Raw genomic sequence first — 19,608 nt, forward strand, 5'->3', positions numbered from 1 at the left:
CTATGATAAACCTTAAGCCACCCTTTGCCAACCTTGTTAAATCCAAGTTAGTGTGCCGGTTAACCACACACGCTCCACTAACGACTTAAGCAAAGTGCAAAGTGTAATTTCATGGGTTAGCACCAAATTCACATTTTCCTAAGTAACTAAGATTGGGAATTTATAAGAGTTTAGTTACTTAGTATTTATCATTAATACTTTTAATGAGGGAAGAATTATAGTCCTGTCAAACCCATTCGGCTAACGACCCTCCGCCAGTCAAAGAAGCAGTGGGTGAGAGTGGACACCCATTAAACTGCCATTTTATAGGCAGTAACCTTATACCCCCCCTTATAGACCGGCTTCGTGAATGAGGCCTACTAACGGTAAGACTGACTTTGTTCTTATATATATATATATATATATATATATATATATATATATATATATATATATATATATATATATATATATATATAACTATTAACTATTAATATTATAATAGTATAAGGGTTGAATTTTAACTTTTAAAATTCTAAGGGTTTAACTTGGAATTAAAGTATTCATGGGGAAACTTTACAAATTCCAAAACTTTAGGGCAAGTTTTGAACAATTCAAAAACTTTTCAATTCCATAATTTATGTGTTTAAAGTAGTTTTAATGAAAAAAAACTCTTCAAGTTCCATAACTTGAGGACAAGTTATGGAAGACTTTAAAGCATTTAAAAATAAGACTCTTCATTTTTATAACTTATGGAAATCTTATGAGTTTTAAAAATCATAAATGTGACTTTTCATATAACTTGAGGACAAGTTACAAAAACACATTTTATGAATAACTTTAGATTAATTTGGATTGAAAACACATTATCACAAGGTATGTCCTTCTAATATAATGTTAGAAGTTGAATTCAATGTGGAAATCTTACTTATGGAGATTGGAACACATTTATGTTATTGCATCCCAAGGTATGTCCTTATAACCTGTAGAGTTAAAGTAGGTCGATTAAGTTCTTAATGATTCTGTTGAAAAAGCTCCTTAATGAGTGCATGATGCAGAAGGACTACCTAGGTGAGTGTGAAGTGTTACCGCTTCAAAAAGCCTGGGATAGGATTTTATGAACTCATGAATGGATAGGGACACATGAGTGTAATAGTTTCAAGTATGAAACATTAGATTTTGTGTTTAACTTATGTGTATAGTATCTTCAGTTACTCAAATGAGTTGAAGGGTTCAATTCTTAGGACACACTGATTCTCGAGTATTTAAAATGTGTATTATACTCATGTGAAAATTCAAATTCAAGATATTTTCATTTATACATGAGTTTGGTTTTATGTTTGCTTTTAGTTAATTGAGGATTACACTAAAATTGGGGGGGGGGATATTTGGTGATTTTCGTGTCATCAACATATTTTAGTGTAATTATTATTAATATTGAGATAGGTTGAGTTCTATTTACTCATCGAGACTGGAGGTGCGGGAGCACACTCGGAGTGATAAATGTGAACTCAGGAATATAGGGGTCCGGGGTGTTGAGGTATGAAGTATTGTCCAAAATGGAGCACTTAGAATCAAGAGGAACACTTAGATGAAGCATTTTGAGTTCAATTGGAGCACTTAGAACTCAACGGAGCACTTGAGATTCATGGATCAAGTGACAAAGGAACAGGTCATCTGAGATGGCTTTGGATCATCAGACAAAGGAAGAGATCAAGTGACAAAGGAACGAATCTTCCAAAAGGAGGTTTAGAGCAACTTGGAGTGGTTTTGAGCAACTTGGAGTGGCTTGGAGCAACACGGAGCACTTGGAGCACTTGGAGCAACATGGAACAACATGGAGAAACATGGAAAATCATGTTGCGCCATATAGAAGGAAGTTGCGCCATCCTTAGAGATGTTGCATCAAATGATAGCATGATGCGCCATCATGTTTGATGTTGAGCCAAGGAGATGTTGAGCCATGAAGATGTTGCTCCATCAAGAAGGGAAGTTGTGCCATAAAGGAGATGTTGCACCATCATGGACCATCTTGGTACATGATGCGCCATCTTCACTTTGTTGTGCCACATTGATCCATGTATGTGAAGGGTTTTGTATACTACAACATCCTATGGTACACATACAACCCTAAATACCTTGGATCTATGTTTTCACTAATTATACATGCAAATGGTTTCCAAGGCATTAAACTATAACTAGCATGCAATCTCATATTACCACATAAGATACTAGTTAGAGTAACATACCTTTTGTGTTGTAGCTTGATTCCATAGAGCTTAAGAGCCGAGTGCCTCAAGTGTGACACCTCAAATGGTTCACACAACACCAAAAACAACTTGGAATAACTTGAGAGAAAAGTCCTTATGCTCAGATCGGCTAGCCCTCTCCAATGAACCCCTTTGGGCCGATTTCTTGAGCCATGGGGTCCTTATATATTGTGGCTATTAGGGTTACACTATGTAACTCATGTCTTTCCATATTCTTCATGCTCCATGGGTTAAAACCTCCATGGAGTATCCATGGGTTACTCCATGGATTTAGCCCGACATGAAGAACTATAGATCATAAGCCCACATATATAAGAATGAATGATTTACACAATCAAGCCCCATATATCTAATTAGTGTCTTTTGATCACAGAATTAATTCCAAATTAATTCTTGAGCAATACTAATTAAATAATATGATTTCATATTAATATATTAGAACTTATAATATATTAATAAACCATATATATCCTTTTCTCACAAAAGTCGATCCAAATCGTTCTGATGCCATGCAACCCAAATGGACCATGCCAAGTCGGGTCGAATACATATCAATAATAGTTATGGGCTTAGACATCTAATCCAACAGTATGCAGAGAAGATGATAATACTCAAGAAATACACCATGTTATGCCACCATGATGGATGTTGGGCCATTAGTGATCATTATGCTCCACCTGTGCATCATGTTCCTCCACTATGGTCAAGGTGGTCCATCATCTGTGTTGTTGATGCTCATGAGTTGTATGACATGGATGAATGTTCCAGAAGATGTTGCATGGCAGAATATGATTGGTTGTCACCATTATTGGGCCTATGGGCCAATGGGTTTGCCCATTAGGGTTTTAGGTCTGATCCATCAAGTATAAATAGACTCATCGCTCCATCATTGTAAGTGCGCAAATATTTCAAGAGAGTAATCACTGTGAGGTTGAGAGCACTCCTTTGGAGCAGTTAGTAAGCAAGAGAGATTCTTTTGTTTTGAGAGCTCAAGTGAGGTGTAACCTTTGTGTGTGATTGTAATTGTTCTTGGAAGTTAATAAAATACCCTCTCTCTCGTTCGCCCGTGGATGTAGGCAAACTTGACCGAACCACGATAAATATTGTGTTCACTTGATTTACATTTACAAAAGTTTTATTTCCGCAAGTTCAGCAAAGTTTTTTTTTTATATATTTGTCTGAAGTGCTTAACTTGTTTTGTTGTCACCCAACACGGGCAGAGCCGCTGGGTTTGGGGTTCCAAGGGGGAGCGTCCCTTAGCGGGATCTAGGGGCATCGCCCATTTGCGGGGTCCAAGGGGCAGTGCCACTGGCGGTTATGTCCATGATAATGTAGGCATCAGTTATGTCCAATAACTACCATCTTTTGGCGCCAATTTTGGTGTAACCGAATTTTAACCACTTTCTTCATTGTATAAATGAAATGTAAATATCCTAGGAAAAGGGTTGAACTCTTATACATACAAAATTGATCATAAGCAATTCTTTATCTCATCAAACACAAAACAACAATGTAGTTTCTGTGTTTTAGATTTAGAAATGACGTGACTTCTAAATTGTCATTCTTGGATTATCTGAAATATGATTTCGTGCTCGAAATCACAGATTTTAGAAAGTGATTACAATCACGATCCTAAAAATTATCCAAATATATTGATATTCTCGTGACCCCAAAATCTAACAAGATGTGCATAGATCTATCCATACAAGCATGACTTCCATAAATCAAATGAATCAAGACCGGTTGATTTCAAAATATGTAAAGACAATATAAAGTATTTACAAGGCATGAAAAATGACACCAAGCGAATGCAAAATTAAGATAATTAGTGATACGTAGCTTTAATTCTTTTTTTTTTTTTGTCATTTTTGTAGTCGAGGGAGACCAGGTGTAGAATAAATATATGATGAAAACATTTTTTTATGAAAAACTCAAAATAAATGATACAATTCATGAAAATGGGTCTGTAGCCTAATGTACGATATACAAAAGTGATGAAAGAACAAGATTGAAGACCCATAAAACAAGATGTTAGAATCTCGAAATGGGTAATATAAACTTCAATAATAAATATAGTTTTTGAAGTCTACATGAAACAGTGTTTTACATCATCTAGAACTAAAGTTGTAAAAATAAAACACAAATCGTCAAATCGACATATATTATTAAAATATTTTGCTCCAATAATTTGAACATGAGTTTTTAAAGACTTCCATTGAAATAATAATAATTGTGAACAACATATTTGAAAAAAACAGTTTTTATTCAACTCTAAGAAAAGGGAATATGCATTGAACCTATAATTGATTTTGATACGTACCAACACAAGTCAACATAGGAAAAAAAAAGTTCGTCGTGATTATTCCATTATGTAGTGGTGTTGATTATGATGGCATGTGCGGAATTAGAAAGATCTAGTAAATCATCATGTAAAATCAAGAACACAAAGAATAAATAATTCTGTGTAAGCTCATATTAGATCTAGAAAGGATATACAAATGGGTTTGTACACAATTTCTCTCTCTAGTCTAACACTCCAAATGATTCCTTACATAATGGGAGTCACTCACTTCCTATTTATAGGAAAGACTCAACCCATTTACACATACAAGAAGGTAAGCCTAAAATATTACATTCAAGAGTGACTTTGCACCCTAACATTCTCCCCCTCAAAGTTAGGATTGGATGTCCCGGCTTCAGTCTCCAACGAGCTAGCGCGATCAAGACCAAACTCCCCCTCGAAGTAACACCGGTCTTCAAGATCTGCAAAGAATATCCGAGAAACCCGCTTCGAATACACATCATTCTCCCCCTTTTTATAATCAAAAAAAGATTATAAAACCCATTAAGGGTGAGAAGCGCCCGAGGAATGAACAATACAATGCTCCCCCTTGATGTGTACCAAAAATGAATCACCAAAAAATCTTGCACGGAAAAACAATCACGAAAAAGCCACAAAAATTTTCCAATTTATGAAAATTTTTGACTTTTTGAGTGAAAGTTGCAAGATTTTTCAAAAACCGGGTAGAAATCGTCACTTTCTGAAACTTGTAGGGACCCATTGCGCCCAAAACAGCCAAATATGCAAAACTCTCCCCCTTTTCCAAAGCTGGGTAGAAAGCGTCAATTTGCACAAACTGCAGGGGATTGAAATGCATTTTCTTCAATTTTCAGCAAAAACAGTCCTTTTTCGAATTTGGGTATGAACCGCCAAACATTCGAAGCCTCAGGGACTATTTTCGAAAATTCTGTCATTTGTGCTCCAAACATACGAAGAGTTGACCAAACATTCGAAATTTCAGAAAATATTCGAATTTGGGTGAAAAGTGTCAAACATTCGAAACTTCAATTAATTGATGTAGTTGCCAAATATTCGAAAGTTTAGGGGCTGTTTTTGTAAAATCTGCTTTTTGATCAAAACATACGAAGACTTTTGCCAATCATACGAATCCTTTACCAATCATAAGAAGGGGTATTTAAAATTTGTCAAACAGTCGAAACTATAAGGGCCATATGCGAAACTTTTCCTTCTTTCTTCCCCAATTTTGTTTCTCAGACAATTCCCTTCGTACGCTTCGTACAAAACTGCATCCAAACACACGAAAATTTTGCAACCAAACATACGAATATTTTCCTTCTCTCTCCTCTTCGTATGAAAATCATCTTCCCAAACACACGAATTCGAAGCATTCGAAGCCTATCCAATGAACAGTAATGAACAGTAACTTCTTAGCCATTCATCCAACCTCTGAATCGACCCATCGTATCTTCAAAATCCAAACACAGAGACCCTTTGTACATTCACCCCAAATTCTTTCCAAATCAAAATTATCAACAACAAACAACCTTCGTTCTTTACAGCAAACCCAGTTATCGACCTTTTCTTTTCACAGATCAACCATTCGCTTTTGACTTCCATCCAAACCATTCGAATCTTCATTCCCATCTGTTCTTTTGATTTCAATTAACCCAAATTGATTATCACACATACGAACTCAAGAACACTACTGTCCAATCCTTCAACCATTCGAACCCGATCTCAAAAATCTACAATCGACATCAACCATCAACAAACGAAATCAATCCATTCACGCTTCGTTTTTCAGCCAAATACACCAAATTTGAAATCAACTGTTAATCAGCTATCGATTATAAACTCCAGTTTTCGCTTTTCAAAACCATCGACACCAAAGGACAGTATTCGCACATCGACGCATCGTTCAATAATCGAATACTCAATCAACAAGTAAATTCAGACTCCAATACACCAACAAAACTTCGTTATCAGATTCTCGACTCCGACTTTCGTTCTGTGATCCAAAATACAAATCATCTACCCAATATCGATTTTCAGATTTCTCAAACATTCGACTATTAATCCTTTGAAATCGATTCCAAAATTCCACAGTGAAGGCTGTTTGACCTCCAAACCGTCGACAGTCAATCCATCTGTTCTTCCCCAGTCGATTCGTTATTAACCCAATAGTCCAACGAATTCAAACTCAATCAAGTTTTCAGAATCAATTTCGACCTTACCAAGCAACACCAACCATCGAATCCATCACAATTTCGAATCATCAGTCACTGAAACGAAAGCTAAATAACTAATTTTGACTTTCCAGGTTGACTTGTATTTCATCAGTCGACAATCTCCAAATCAAATGCAGAAATGGACTCCAACCAAAATCGAAATCAACAATTAACACCAAATTGAACCTGATTTCGAAATCAAATAACCCAATCAACCAATTTCGACTCCAAAACTTCATCAATCGATTATCAATTCCAGTAACAATATTTGAAATAATCATCATCAATATTCAGATCGGTGCATAAACAGAAACTAGATCTTCAAATTGATTACCAGAATAAGATTCTCATACCAAATCGACATAAGAATGAGATCAAATGAAGAAGAAGTAATCGTTCAAGAATTGATATTGTTGAAATAAAGAACTGAATTGATAGATAGCCAAGAACACAATCGTGAGAACGAGAATAGCTTTTCGATTGATAAATGTCCGATAAACAATTTTGGGCTTTATTAATGATCTATGAACAGTAACTCTTCACAAAAGTTGAACAAATAATTGGACTAGTGCAATCAGATTTTTGCTTTGGATTGAATAATGGGCCAAATATTAATATGAATCGATGAACAGTATTATATGTCGATTTTGGCTTTTGATGAACAGTAATAAACTTGAATTTTGGACTCAAAAGATATGGATTGAAATGATTAGGCTAAGATCAAACAAAAATAATTGGATCAATCAATGGGGTTGAAATGGATTTGATCCAATGAGGCAAATCGATCAAAAATTGAAAAACGCAAAGTACGAATCAAAATCATGAACGTTTTGGAATCCATTTGAGAATTTGAGATACCTTTTTGACGAATCGAGTTCCATTTTCAACGAATGAATCAAATTTAGAAGATTTTGGTTCTTTTGTTGGAATGAGGAAATCTCCAATTTGAACATTGTACCACCCACTATGCGAGATGTACAACTCGTTCTTCGTGTTCTTCATCGATCCAAGAACATCTTCAAAAGAACCATCAACACTTTTGGGTTTTGACTTCAAATTCAATGCAACATTTGAAGATTGTTGCTTTGGAACCCAAATTTGCTTCACGGATTTCGGCTTCACAACATTTGACGATTTTTGTGAGTAAACCCGCTTGTTTTTGCGATTGATCTTCTTCTTCTTTTTCTTTCTCATCTTTTTGCATCTTGAAGACTCGACTCCATGAACAAACCCACTTTCTACAACTTCTTGAGTTTGAATCAAATCTTTTGGAGTTTGATACTTGTGAATTTCTTGGATCATTGGCTTCCGATAAGGAATCATTCCTTCAAACGAATCACAAGAACACAAAATATCATCGGTTTGAACTCCAATCGAGCAAAAAACTTTTTCATCATGAAAATCAACTTGAACTCCTTTTTCTTGAACATCATCATCATCATGAACACCATCCCGAGCTTCACGGTAATCTGTATAATATTCAAGTTTATTGCTTCCATATTTGCATTCATCACGAGAAATTCCTTTTATGACTTCTTCATCTCTTCTATTTCTTCGTCTCTTTTGATATGTTGTAACCAAACGATCAAACAAATCTTTTGTTTGATAAATTGGACAACTAATTAATTCTCCAACTTCATTCTTTTCTCCATTTACTACGATATCACATTCACTTTTCAATCCAACAGTCAAGCTATAAAGAAGATATTCAAAAGTGCATTCACCTTGAACTTCTTTACTATGTATCATCCATTTCTCCATAATTGCTTCTTTTCTTTCGAATCAAACGATATGAACTTGGGTTTTCTAGAGAGAGAAAGTGATTTTGAATGGGTTTTCTAGAGAGATAAAGCAAAAATCACTTGAATTCTAGTGAAGAAAATCGAATTATGAGTAGAATCAAAGATGAATTCGATTTCTAGAATCCAAACTCTCCAAATCACGAAGATCAATGATCAAAAAATGAATCACCAAATCAAGATTGTCATCAAGGATCAATTCTTGATCAAATCAAGAACACCTGCTCTGATACCAATTGTAGTGGTGTTGATTATGATGGCATGTGCGGAACTAGAAAGATCTAGTAAATCATCATGTAAAATCAAGAACACAAAGAGTAAATAATTTTGTGTAAGCTCATATTAGATCTAGAAAGGATATACAAATGGGTTTGTACACAATTTCTCTCTCTAGTCTAACACTCCAAATGATTCCTTACATAATGGGAGTCACTCACTTCCTATTTATAGGAAAGACTCAACCCATTTACACATACAAGAAGGTAAGCCTAAAATATTACATCCAAGAGTGACTTTGCACCCTAACACATTAGATTACTAAACTATTCTCAAAACAAATCAAATTAAGCAAAAACATAAAGAACGTTTTGTATTGATTAAAATCTCCCCCTCTCTATCTCTCTCTCAAGTGTGTTTGTGTGAGAGAGACCAATGGATCAATTTTTAACCATACACGGATACAAAATATAAAATAATAAAAATTAAAAACAAACAAATTTTGGACATTGATTTTCCTTACTTTTAATATTTTCAAATTTCGATTAAACGTTGTTTATTTATCCAAAAGAAATAGTGGTTCAGTGACTATGACAACGCTTGATTATATAATTAGAGGGTGTTGGATTTTATTTTGAAATTAAAAATGTTTTTTATTCAAAATAAAGAAGTTATTGACTTACGAAGGAGGGGAAAAAATTTAAAATAAAAATATTTGGATTAGCTTTTTATAGTTATAAAAATCAATAGGTCAATAAGTTAATAAGTTAAAAAATATTTGACTTAATTTTATCTTTTATCTACTTTGTAAACATAATAAGTCATAAGTTGTTTCAAAAAGTTAGAAATTATGACTTCTTAAAATCTCACTTTCAAAAATTAAACAAAAAACTGTTTTAAAAGGTCTTTTTCTATATCTAAACATTTTTTTTAACTTATTGACTTTTCAAGAAATCAATAAATTAAAAAGTCATTTTTAGATGAACAGTCAAATACCCTCTTAGTCTTACACGAAAATATATAGTTTACGTAAGAACTAAGAAGCACAACATATGATATTTTTTTAAATAACAAAACTAAAATGTAACTATGGAACATAATATATAACTCTATAACGTTTTTAAAGCCTATATATTAGTGGGTTTCAAGTCGACCTAACAATTCGTGTATTCATGTCATGAAAACATGTCAGTCACGAATTTGACACGATACGATTATACGATGAGAAAATAAGTTTTATCTCAATTTTCAAGATGTATTCGTGTCGGTGTCTCTCACAAATTCGTATATCCGTATCTCGAATTGCCAGGTCTACTTTCAAGATTTTTAAAGCCCCTTTTCAGTTGAATCGGTCTAGGGATGTCAAAAAGTCTCATTGGTCTGCGGGAATGCAGGAGGAGTCTAATTAAGGGTAGAATGTACATTTGGCTTTTTGGTTTGGTGAAAATTGTAAATAACTAAATAATTCAAAAGTTTTCCCTAATATTTTTTTTATGGATTTGGCATCTAACATATTTAAAATAGGGAAATTGAGTAATCTAACCCTTATATACGACCATTTTAACAAAAATAACCAACATTTTTTCTTTTTGGTAAAATGATTACTTGTTCCGGAACATAGCATTCCGGAGTATGATGTTTTGTTCCGGAGGTGTGCTCCGGAACATGATATTCCGGAGTATTTATGATATTGTTCCGGAGGGGTTGTTGGTTGGTGGGGATGAGGTCCGGAATCTGACACTCTGTACCTTCCGGACTGGAAAAGTGTATTTCGGACTAACGTTCGGAACGACCGTATACATTCTGGAGTGCGTTCCGGAGAGATATAATTAGGGTTTTTCTATGTTTTTTGTAACAACTGGTAAAAAGTGGTCAGAGTTCGGCGGTCAAACCGTTATGCAATAAAGACCAATAATTTTATGTTTGTAAAGTATATTAAATAACTTATATTCATAATTGCTTTTAGAACATCTCAAACGGCCTAAAACCCTCTATCGTTGAGATCGAATCGAAAATCGCCAAAAAAAATTAATTTTTGGTGGCGTTAAAAATAAAATTTTGTATTAAATATATTTTAAAGTTATGGAATAGATATTTGAGTAGATTATGTTCTCCTGATTTCGTGGATATAACGAACGACCAAAACAAAGGTCGTATGAGAAAGTTACGACTCTTTAAAATTATAAAAATCAGTATTTATTTGATTTTCTTGAAACAATCGTATATTGTTTCGTTTGGAACAGCTATGAGTCTCGTAAACCGTATTTGAACATGTTTTTTTTTAATTCAGACCAAGTTCTATTATTTTATTATATTTTTATAATATTTTTAAAGTCAACCGAAATCAGATTCATATAATCTGTTAAAACCGATCCTATAAATCCCGAAACTTTAAACGGATTTTACCGGAGTTCTACGTATCGGATTTAAGATCTGTCTGAATTTTTGGAAACCTTATAAACAAGATTATTATTTGACAATTTCAGAAAAATTATTTGATTTCGTGACCCAGGGCACACGAATCGAGAAAGTTATAAAAATATCATCATTTTTTATATACACATGACATTGTACTTTTGATACTTTGAGTCAAGAATAATTGAAACTAAACTTTCAACAATATAACTATAGCCTCTACATTTATATTTTCTACCATACACATCACTCAATAATACACAAAATAATACACAAATACATGTTTTTACATACACAAATACATGATTATACATATACAAATACATATAATATATACATCAATACATAGAATGATTGAAGCATGACATTGCTTTTAAATCGATCTAAAAGTACAACCAATAAATGAAGTTGACAATTATGTTTCTTCTACACTTCAACTTATCCAAAGCTACACACAATTGAAAACACTCGATCTTTGTTTTATTATTGTTTCTTTTCTCCAATTGTGGCATTCCAAAACCAAAGAGTCTAGCAACCTTTTCTTCCATCTTCTTCTTTCTTTTTTCTTTGATCGTGGCTGCCAAGAAACAAGAGGCCATCAACCTCTTCTTTTGGTTCTTTTCTTACTCATTCCCTGTTAATCAAAACAAACCCCATATATCCAATATTTCATTAGTTCCTATCTAATCAATCAAAGAAGAAGAAGTTTTTGTGTTCTTCCTTGTGCCTTACCTGTCGATTGAAACAATCCAAGCACCCCTGAATGTTGTTGTATTCCCTCTGTGATTGTACCATCGGTTCAGAAAGAAGAAAACATAAGGGAGCTGCCGATTGCATCCCCCACCGGTCGATGAAGCACCATCCAAACCCACCGTCTTCTTCCTTCTTCTTCTGCCGATCGAAGCCATTAAACCCCGCCCATGGATGTCGACTGTTGCTGTTTAGATGCTCCGATCTGCCTTGCCCTTTCTTTGAGTTTAACTACCGACGACAGGAGGAGGGAGGCCAAGGGGAGTTGTCGAAGCAGCCCCACGCGCCACCGCTACCGCCAGCAACAGCCTCCCTCGCCACCGCAGGCGACAACAAATTCCTTACTGCCTTCGTTCCCTTTTCTTTCTGGAACAAGTGAAGACCGGAGATCCCCTTCTCCCTTTGTTTTCCTTTGCTGCCGGCAATGAGGGGGTGTTTGGTTTATCTTTTTGGGAGACAAAAGTCATTTTGGCAAAAGTTACAAAAAGTCAGGATTTCCTGACTTTTCCAAAAAGTCAGTTTTCCTTATATCAAAAATCAAAAAGTTGCTTTTAAAATGCTTTTACCAAACATCTTTTGCATTTTATCTTTTCCAAAAAGAACTTTTGGGCTCTCAAAAGATAAGCCAAACACCCCCTGAGTCATCTGAAACAAGAAAGGCTTGCCCTCGGTTCATGCATTTGTTCCCGTTCCACCTCCGATCGACCCCTCTGATGAAAGCGTTCGTTCCTTTTCCTTTGCTCGGCCTAATGAACGGATGAAGAAGACGCAACCCTCTTTGTATATTTGATGAACTTGGCAAAATTAGTCCTTCCTTATTTTAAGAGAGCAAAACCCACCCTTGTGGTAATTGTATGATCAACAACCCTATTATTGGTGTATAATTACTAAATCAGCCCTCCAATACATTGCTTTATTTAAATCAGTCCCCATTGTTTTTAATAATGGAACACAACAATTCCTTTATTTTAATTGGTTACAAAACGAACCCGGAAATGTTTTAAAGCCCAAGAATTGTTACTTTGCGGTTATTCACAACAAACTTCACGAACCGAGCCTAGATCGAGATCACGCATCGAATGTGAGTTTCTACGGCCCCTCTTTTACATTTTTTATTTTGGGGGAGAATACATGAGTGTCTATTTAAAGTTTTGATGATTTTCAAATCTTATACATAAAATGGCATCATACTTTATTATTGGTTAAGAGTTTATGAAAATAACAATCTAAAAGGTATAAAGCATTAATAAATTATATAAGTTATAGTAGAATGCTATAAATGATAAAATTATACCTTGTTGTGATATATTAGTTAATATTAATAAAAATCACACGATTATAAGTAGATTGATATAAAGATATAAGTTATTCGACGAATCCTAAACTGTAATATTCGTCGTATATATGTGCGCGAAAATATTGAGAAATCATAAAAAGACATTATAATCATAACAAAATATGTTATTCAATGTAATTGTGTACAAAGGAAATGTACATTGTCTTAAACGACTATAAACGAAGTTTTGACAAATATATATAATAATTAATTGAAAATATACCAAAAATAAATTATTATTTTTATACTCCCGATCATAATGTGGAAACAATTGCTAAGCAAACGATATAATTTATTTTTATAATTATTATAAAAATATAAATCATTTTAGTTGTGATACGAAACTCATCACATATGATAATATAATTAATTCTCGAATTTTTGGGGATTATTACCCAATAAATTATATATCATATAAATTATGCAACTTATCGAACATCAACATAAGTGAGTATTCGGCTACGCGAACGAACATCCTCCTTATCAGCTGAAGTAAGGAACTACTCAAATTATTATCGCCATAATAGTCGAACGCTACGTTAATTTCACTATTTAACTAATTTCACTAAGCTTCAAAAATCTTAATAATCTAAGATTCACGTTAGTGACCCTAGTGAACGACGAATTTTATGAGTTGAAGAATTGTCATCGTGGATTTTGCGGATTGTGTATCCCGTGTGTGCTTGTGAGAGGAATGTATCGAAAGGGGTGAAAGAGAGAGTTTTATGATGGTGTGTTTTCCCTTTGTAAGGATCAAATCCTGGAATTGACACCTAGCTCTATAACCGTTAATCCAGGAGGGATCATATACTGTAGGTCTATGTACACGGCATAGATTTATAATAAAGAATTTTGGTGTAGATCTATTTCTTATGGAAAGATTTATGCGAATCGTTATTTTCCGTCTGTGGTTGCTAGCTACAACTTCGTCTGACGAGACAACAAGCGTCAAGTGTTTCTTTCTTCGTTACTATACGACTAATTATAAATGTTAGTAATGATCTCCTTTCCTCCATTTTTATTTATATTGTGCCTGTGTGGCTTGTTTATTGTGCCTATGTGGCTTGTGGAGGAGCGACGAATAGTGTAGGTTATAGACAAATTGTTATATTGGAGATTTTTATTCGAAGAAGTATAGGTCCAGATCGAGTCAATCCTCCCAATTTGGGCCGAGTGTGTAAGAGTGTTTAGACTGTTAACTACCTCTCCTTACGACATAAGTTACCGGTTATTGAAAAGTATTTTGGGATGAGTTTACGCCATTGGTTAAGTGTCAATTTCCAAATTAAGTAAGATAATACTTAATTAATAATACGACACGGATTTACAAAGTTTATAAAATTTGAAACATATGAGTTTTACATATAAACTATACGAGCGTTTGTACAAAGTTTTAAGAGTAAATTTGGCTATTTTATGTTTTCACAAAGTGTGATATGACTTCATAAATTGGTATTCAAAATCTTTATATAAAAAGCATTTTGGTCATAAGAACCGCAAGAAGTTGTTATAAGTTTGTTTTACTTATATATTTTACAAATGGTGTATTTTTGGATTTGAGCAAAAGACATTTCTAAATGACTCTAAATATACTTTTATGTCTCAATTATTTTATACTTTCGATAGAAAAATACGTGTTTATAAAAGTTGGTCAACCAGATAAATTTTATAAAACATTTTTGGGTATAAAAAAAAACTTTGTGTCAAAACCTGTAGAACTCACCAACAATTTTGTTGACGTATCTTAATGCATGTATTCTCAGGTTATTTATAAGGTCGTAAGAGTTTGTACAGAAGATCCTCCGATATTCTTATCATACAATTGCGAACGCCAGATCGTTAGGCGTGTGTAGTATTTCAGCAATACTCTTGTCAATGTAATTTCTTTTCGGTAATAATAAAAGATTATATTTGTACTGTTCAATGTATGTTCAATAACTGTGATTACTGGTTTACGTCGCCCACCTCGGCGTTTCCGCCGTCGGTCGAGGGTGTGACATTTTTCTTCCAAATATGCAATACATTTATGTTTTTAATATATTTGTATATTGGATACTTTCGAAAAACGTTTCGGAATGAGTACGTATATAGGTTTTTTCAGAGTTCCAGTTTCTAGTGGAGGGTAATGGCAGCGTATCGACGGATGTATGCAGTATCTTGCTCTGGATTACACATGCTTTGGTGTAGATATAACCAGGAATATCAACACGTTAGGTTAGTTACGTTGGTTTCTTCGAATTCCAGGTTACACACAAATCAAATTCGTTTATCTTTTCAATGTCCTAGATTAAATATAGTTATGCGTATTCATGATGATAGTGATGTTAGATATTTTCTTAGTTTTGTTACTACTATGCCTCCCAACTCATATAATTGTTTGTTGTTAATAATGTTATGGATAGTGGTACTAATCGATTTCCCAGGGAAATCGTTTTGGAAATGGTTCTTCCGGTGCTGGAAGGAACCAAATTTGTAATGTATTACCTATGACAAACAACCATGTTCCTTCTTACAAGGACCCTATACATGGGGGTGATTATAGATCTAAATGTAAGGTTGTAGTTCAGGATGAACTTACTATTGATGTTGATGAATCTGCGAATGATGAGACAAAACTAATGATGTTGCTTGATGATGGTAATATAGTTCCATATGGAGAGCGAGTGGAACATTTTTAGAGTTACGCTGAATTTGATGGGGATGATCATGAAGATGGAGAAGAGGAAACTGATCCCTTATCGCAACCCCGTAAAGCACAATAGGAAAAGTTTCCTTATTATTTGTCCGATTCTGAAGAAACACAACCCACCCATTGGGGAATACCTGATCCTTTACCATTTCCCGAATTAGCTCAAAAAAAATCGTAAAGGGGCCACATTACACAACTATAATTCCCATGTTAAGTTATTCTAACTCTTCAAAAACAAAGAAGAACTTAAGCTTAATTTAGGAAAGAAAAAGTGTTAGTGAAGGTTTCCAATATAAAGTGAATAAATCTACAAAAGACAGGTTTGAAGCTGCTTGCTATATGGATAATCGTGACTGACGGATTACGGCAACAAAACATAATGCTACTGATTCATTTCAAGTGGTTAAACTATCAGAGAAACATACTTGCTCAAACATACAACTACGTCCCCATCACCGACAAGCCAACAAAAATGTATTGGGTCACTTCTTGAAGGGCATATTTGCTGATAGTACCGGTAATATGGTGTGGGGGAAATAGATACAACAAACTTTAAATGACCGTTTATGTGTACATGTTTCATACTGGCAAGCAGGGATTGCTAAAATGTATGCTCTAAATCTATTGAGATGTACCCCTGAAGAAAGCTTTCTTAGACTACCTATATATTGTTACAACTTGGAGAAGAAGAATCCGGGGACGGTTACACACATATAAAGACGAATGATGACAACAAATTTGAATACTTATTCATGGCTATAGGTTGTGCGATAATATATTTTATATATCTACTTCTTTATATTTAATGTCCATACACATGCGTTTACTTTAATTAGATTATTAATTACTTTTTAGGTTCGAGCGTTTCAAAGATGTTTTCATCCTATTATTATCATTGATGGCGCACACCTTAAAGGGAAATACTTGGGCACCATGTTCCTAGTAGTAGGCATGGATGGTAATAACCAAATCCTTCTTATTGCATTTGGTGTTGGGAAAACTGAAAGTGGAGAGTCATGGATTTGGTTTTTATAAAGACTCAAAGAATGTATAGGGGACATGTCCTCTTTGGTTATTATATTAGATATAGCCAATTCAATTGAAATGGCCATTCAAGTCGTATTCCTGAATGCATATCACGGACTCTGCTGCCGCCATTTGTTGATGAATATGAGAACAAAGATCGGCAAGCAAGAGAGAACATAGATTTTGTTTTGGGAGGCTGCAAAGGCATACCGAGAGTCTGATTTCAAGGAAATCTTAAGTAGGCTATGTCGTTCACTAAATGATGATGGTCAGGCATGGCTAGACAGAATCGGTAACGATAGATGGGCAAGGTCATGTTTCCCTATGGTTCGGTACAATATTATGACATCAAACAGTGTCGAGTCCATCAATGCATTATCAAGAGACGTAGGGAAACTACCAATAACAATGTTGATCGATTTCTTTCGAGCAACTATGCAACAATGGTGGTGCAAGGTCGTGTTTCCCTATGGTTCGGTACAATATTATGACATCAAACAGTGTTGAGTCCATCAATGCATTATCAAGAGACGCAAGGAAACTACCAATAACAATGTTGATTGATTTTTTTCGAGCAACTATGCAACAATGGTGGTGCCAGAGACGTAATGTTGGAGGTAAGTGTTTCCCTATATTCTAATAGTTCAATCATAATTATAGTGTAATTTACTATGCATGACAACGTATACGTAAATGTATGTTATAGCTGAAAGCAAAAAAGATGTCATTGAAAATACTGAAAAGGTCATCGATATGAGGATCAACAAATCATCTGGTTTTCGGGTATACCAGATTGATCAAAGCATATATGAGGTGAATGACCAAATAAAAAATGGTATAGTAAACTTGGAAATTCGTCACTGCATGTGTTGGAAATGGCAATTGTCAGGTATACCTTGTACTCATGCTATGACGTTATTCAAAGAACTAAGATATCAACACTATAGTGCATGGGTGTCATCGTACTTCACAATGAAAACTTATCATTCAACATATGAAGAGGTTGTGTTTCCTATGCCAGTTCCAGCTGAATACAAAGAACCAGATGAAGTCATGGTTGTTTTGACACCATTGATGGACAAACGACAAGCCGAACGGCCTAAAAACCATAACTGTATCCCATCCCAAGGTGAAGGTCCGATTCAAAAAAAAATGTAGCCTTTGGTCACACAAGTAGAAACTGTGACGCTCCGTATCCCACAGAGTCAACAAAAAGTGAATCTTCAAGTAGGACCAATTCAAGTGGCAAAAATAATGTCCAGTCTAAGAGTAGACATAATAGTCAAAAAGGTAGCCAACAGTATGATACTATTGATTTAAAAAACCCGTAGTGATGTATGTACGATATCATAACATTAACAAAGAAAACCATAACTCAAACATTAGCATAATATGCAACATCTATCCACTGTACACTCTCAATCCACTACCTAGCAGCACGCTCGTGCGTAGTAGGCCGCAACAACTCGTTGGGGGGAAGTTGTATAAAAAACAATATATAAAGGTTAATCGTAACTTATTTATGTCATATCAATTTATAAATTATAAGGTAGACTAAACTACATACATTAGTAACATCGAGAATACGTTCACAATCAGGTGTATGCAAACGCCTCATCCTAGGGTATGCAACTGCCCGTGGGATAACACCCGGTATAGGGGAACCGACAATACTACTGTTGGGAAATGTCTCGAAGATCCAAATCTATAAAATTAAGATGACAAACAACTTACCAAGTTAACAAAGTTACAATATGTGACAACCGTCAATTTCTAGTCAAGTCAAAGTCAAATAAAGTCAACAAGTCAATCCGGTCAACTCATTTAACCCTTGTATATTAGAGTTTACATCGTGCTTACTATTGTACAACGCACTTTAAGTCTTCACGTGTTCAGAAAATCTAAACCCTAATCAGGGTAAGTGATGGAACTACTCGATAAAACATTAATACATACCCTTCGGGGGCGTATAACGCTCATAACAAGGCAAAACGGGGTTTACAAACCTTGCATTTCGAAGTTAAACACTCGCAAAGGTCACAAACAAAGTCTCTCTCAATCTTTCTCGCTCTATCTCTCCCTATCTCTCTCTATCTCAAATCTCTCCCTAATCTCTCCCAAATCTCTCTCAGAACTTATTTCAACTTTTTATAATCACTCGGGGCATCCCGACCCTTAACTTGGTCAAAAATCACTCAAAACGGAAAGATTACTCGAAAAATAGCCATATAGGACCGAAACCACTATATGAACCGAAGCCTCCCTATAGGAACCGAACCTAGCCTTAAGAACCGAACCCTAAGGACCGAACCTGTCAAGACCGAAACTTGCTTAAAGATCAAACTCACCCTTCGGTTCGGATTCCTGAGCGCCTCTCGGTCTATTTCGCTCCAAATTCGCCTTCGGTCTATTTCGCATGCGAGACTCCCCGGACCGAACATACCTTCGGTTCTCACCTTCCTTCTAGGACCGAACCCACTCTCGGTTCTCAGCACCATGGACCGAACCTCGCCTCCTGACCTCGGATTTTCGCAGATTCGCTCCTTTTTCCCGGTTTTCGACTACTTTCGCCTGTTAAGCCCGTTTTTGACGATTTTG

The 19,608-nt window shown here is 35.0% G+C and overlaps 1 protein-coding gene across 1 annotated transcript; it reads left to right on the forward strand.

Moving 5' to 3' along the window:
* The first annotated feature begins 17,497 nt into the window (after nucleotides 1-17,497).
* Nucleotides 17,498-18,168, forward strand: LOC145104199 (uncharacterized). The gene is made up of 2 exons (XM_079041474.1): nucleotides 17,498-17,627; nucleotides 17,717-18,168. Exons 1-2 carry the CDS (start codon nucleotides 17,498-17,500, stop codon nucleotides 18,166-18,168), a joined length of 582 nt encoding a protein of 193 aa, XP_078897600.1.
* Nucleotides 18,169-19,608: the final 1,440 nt, after the last annotated feature.

This window comes from Lactuca virosa, chromosome 4 (genome assembly GCF_052849685.1).
Source record: "Lactuca virosa cultivar CGN04683 chromosome 4, Lactuca_virosa_CGN04683_v6, whole genome shotgun sequence".
Taxonomy (NCBI): domain Eukaryota; kingdom Viridiplantae; phylum Streptophyta; class Magnoliopsida; order Asterales; family Asteraceae; genus Lactuca; species Lactuca virosa.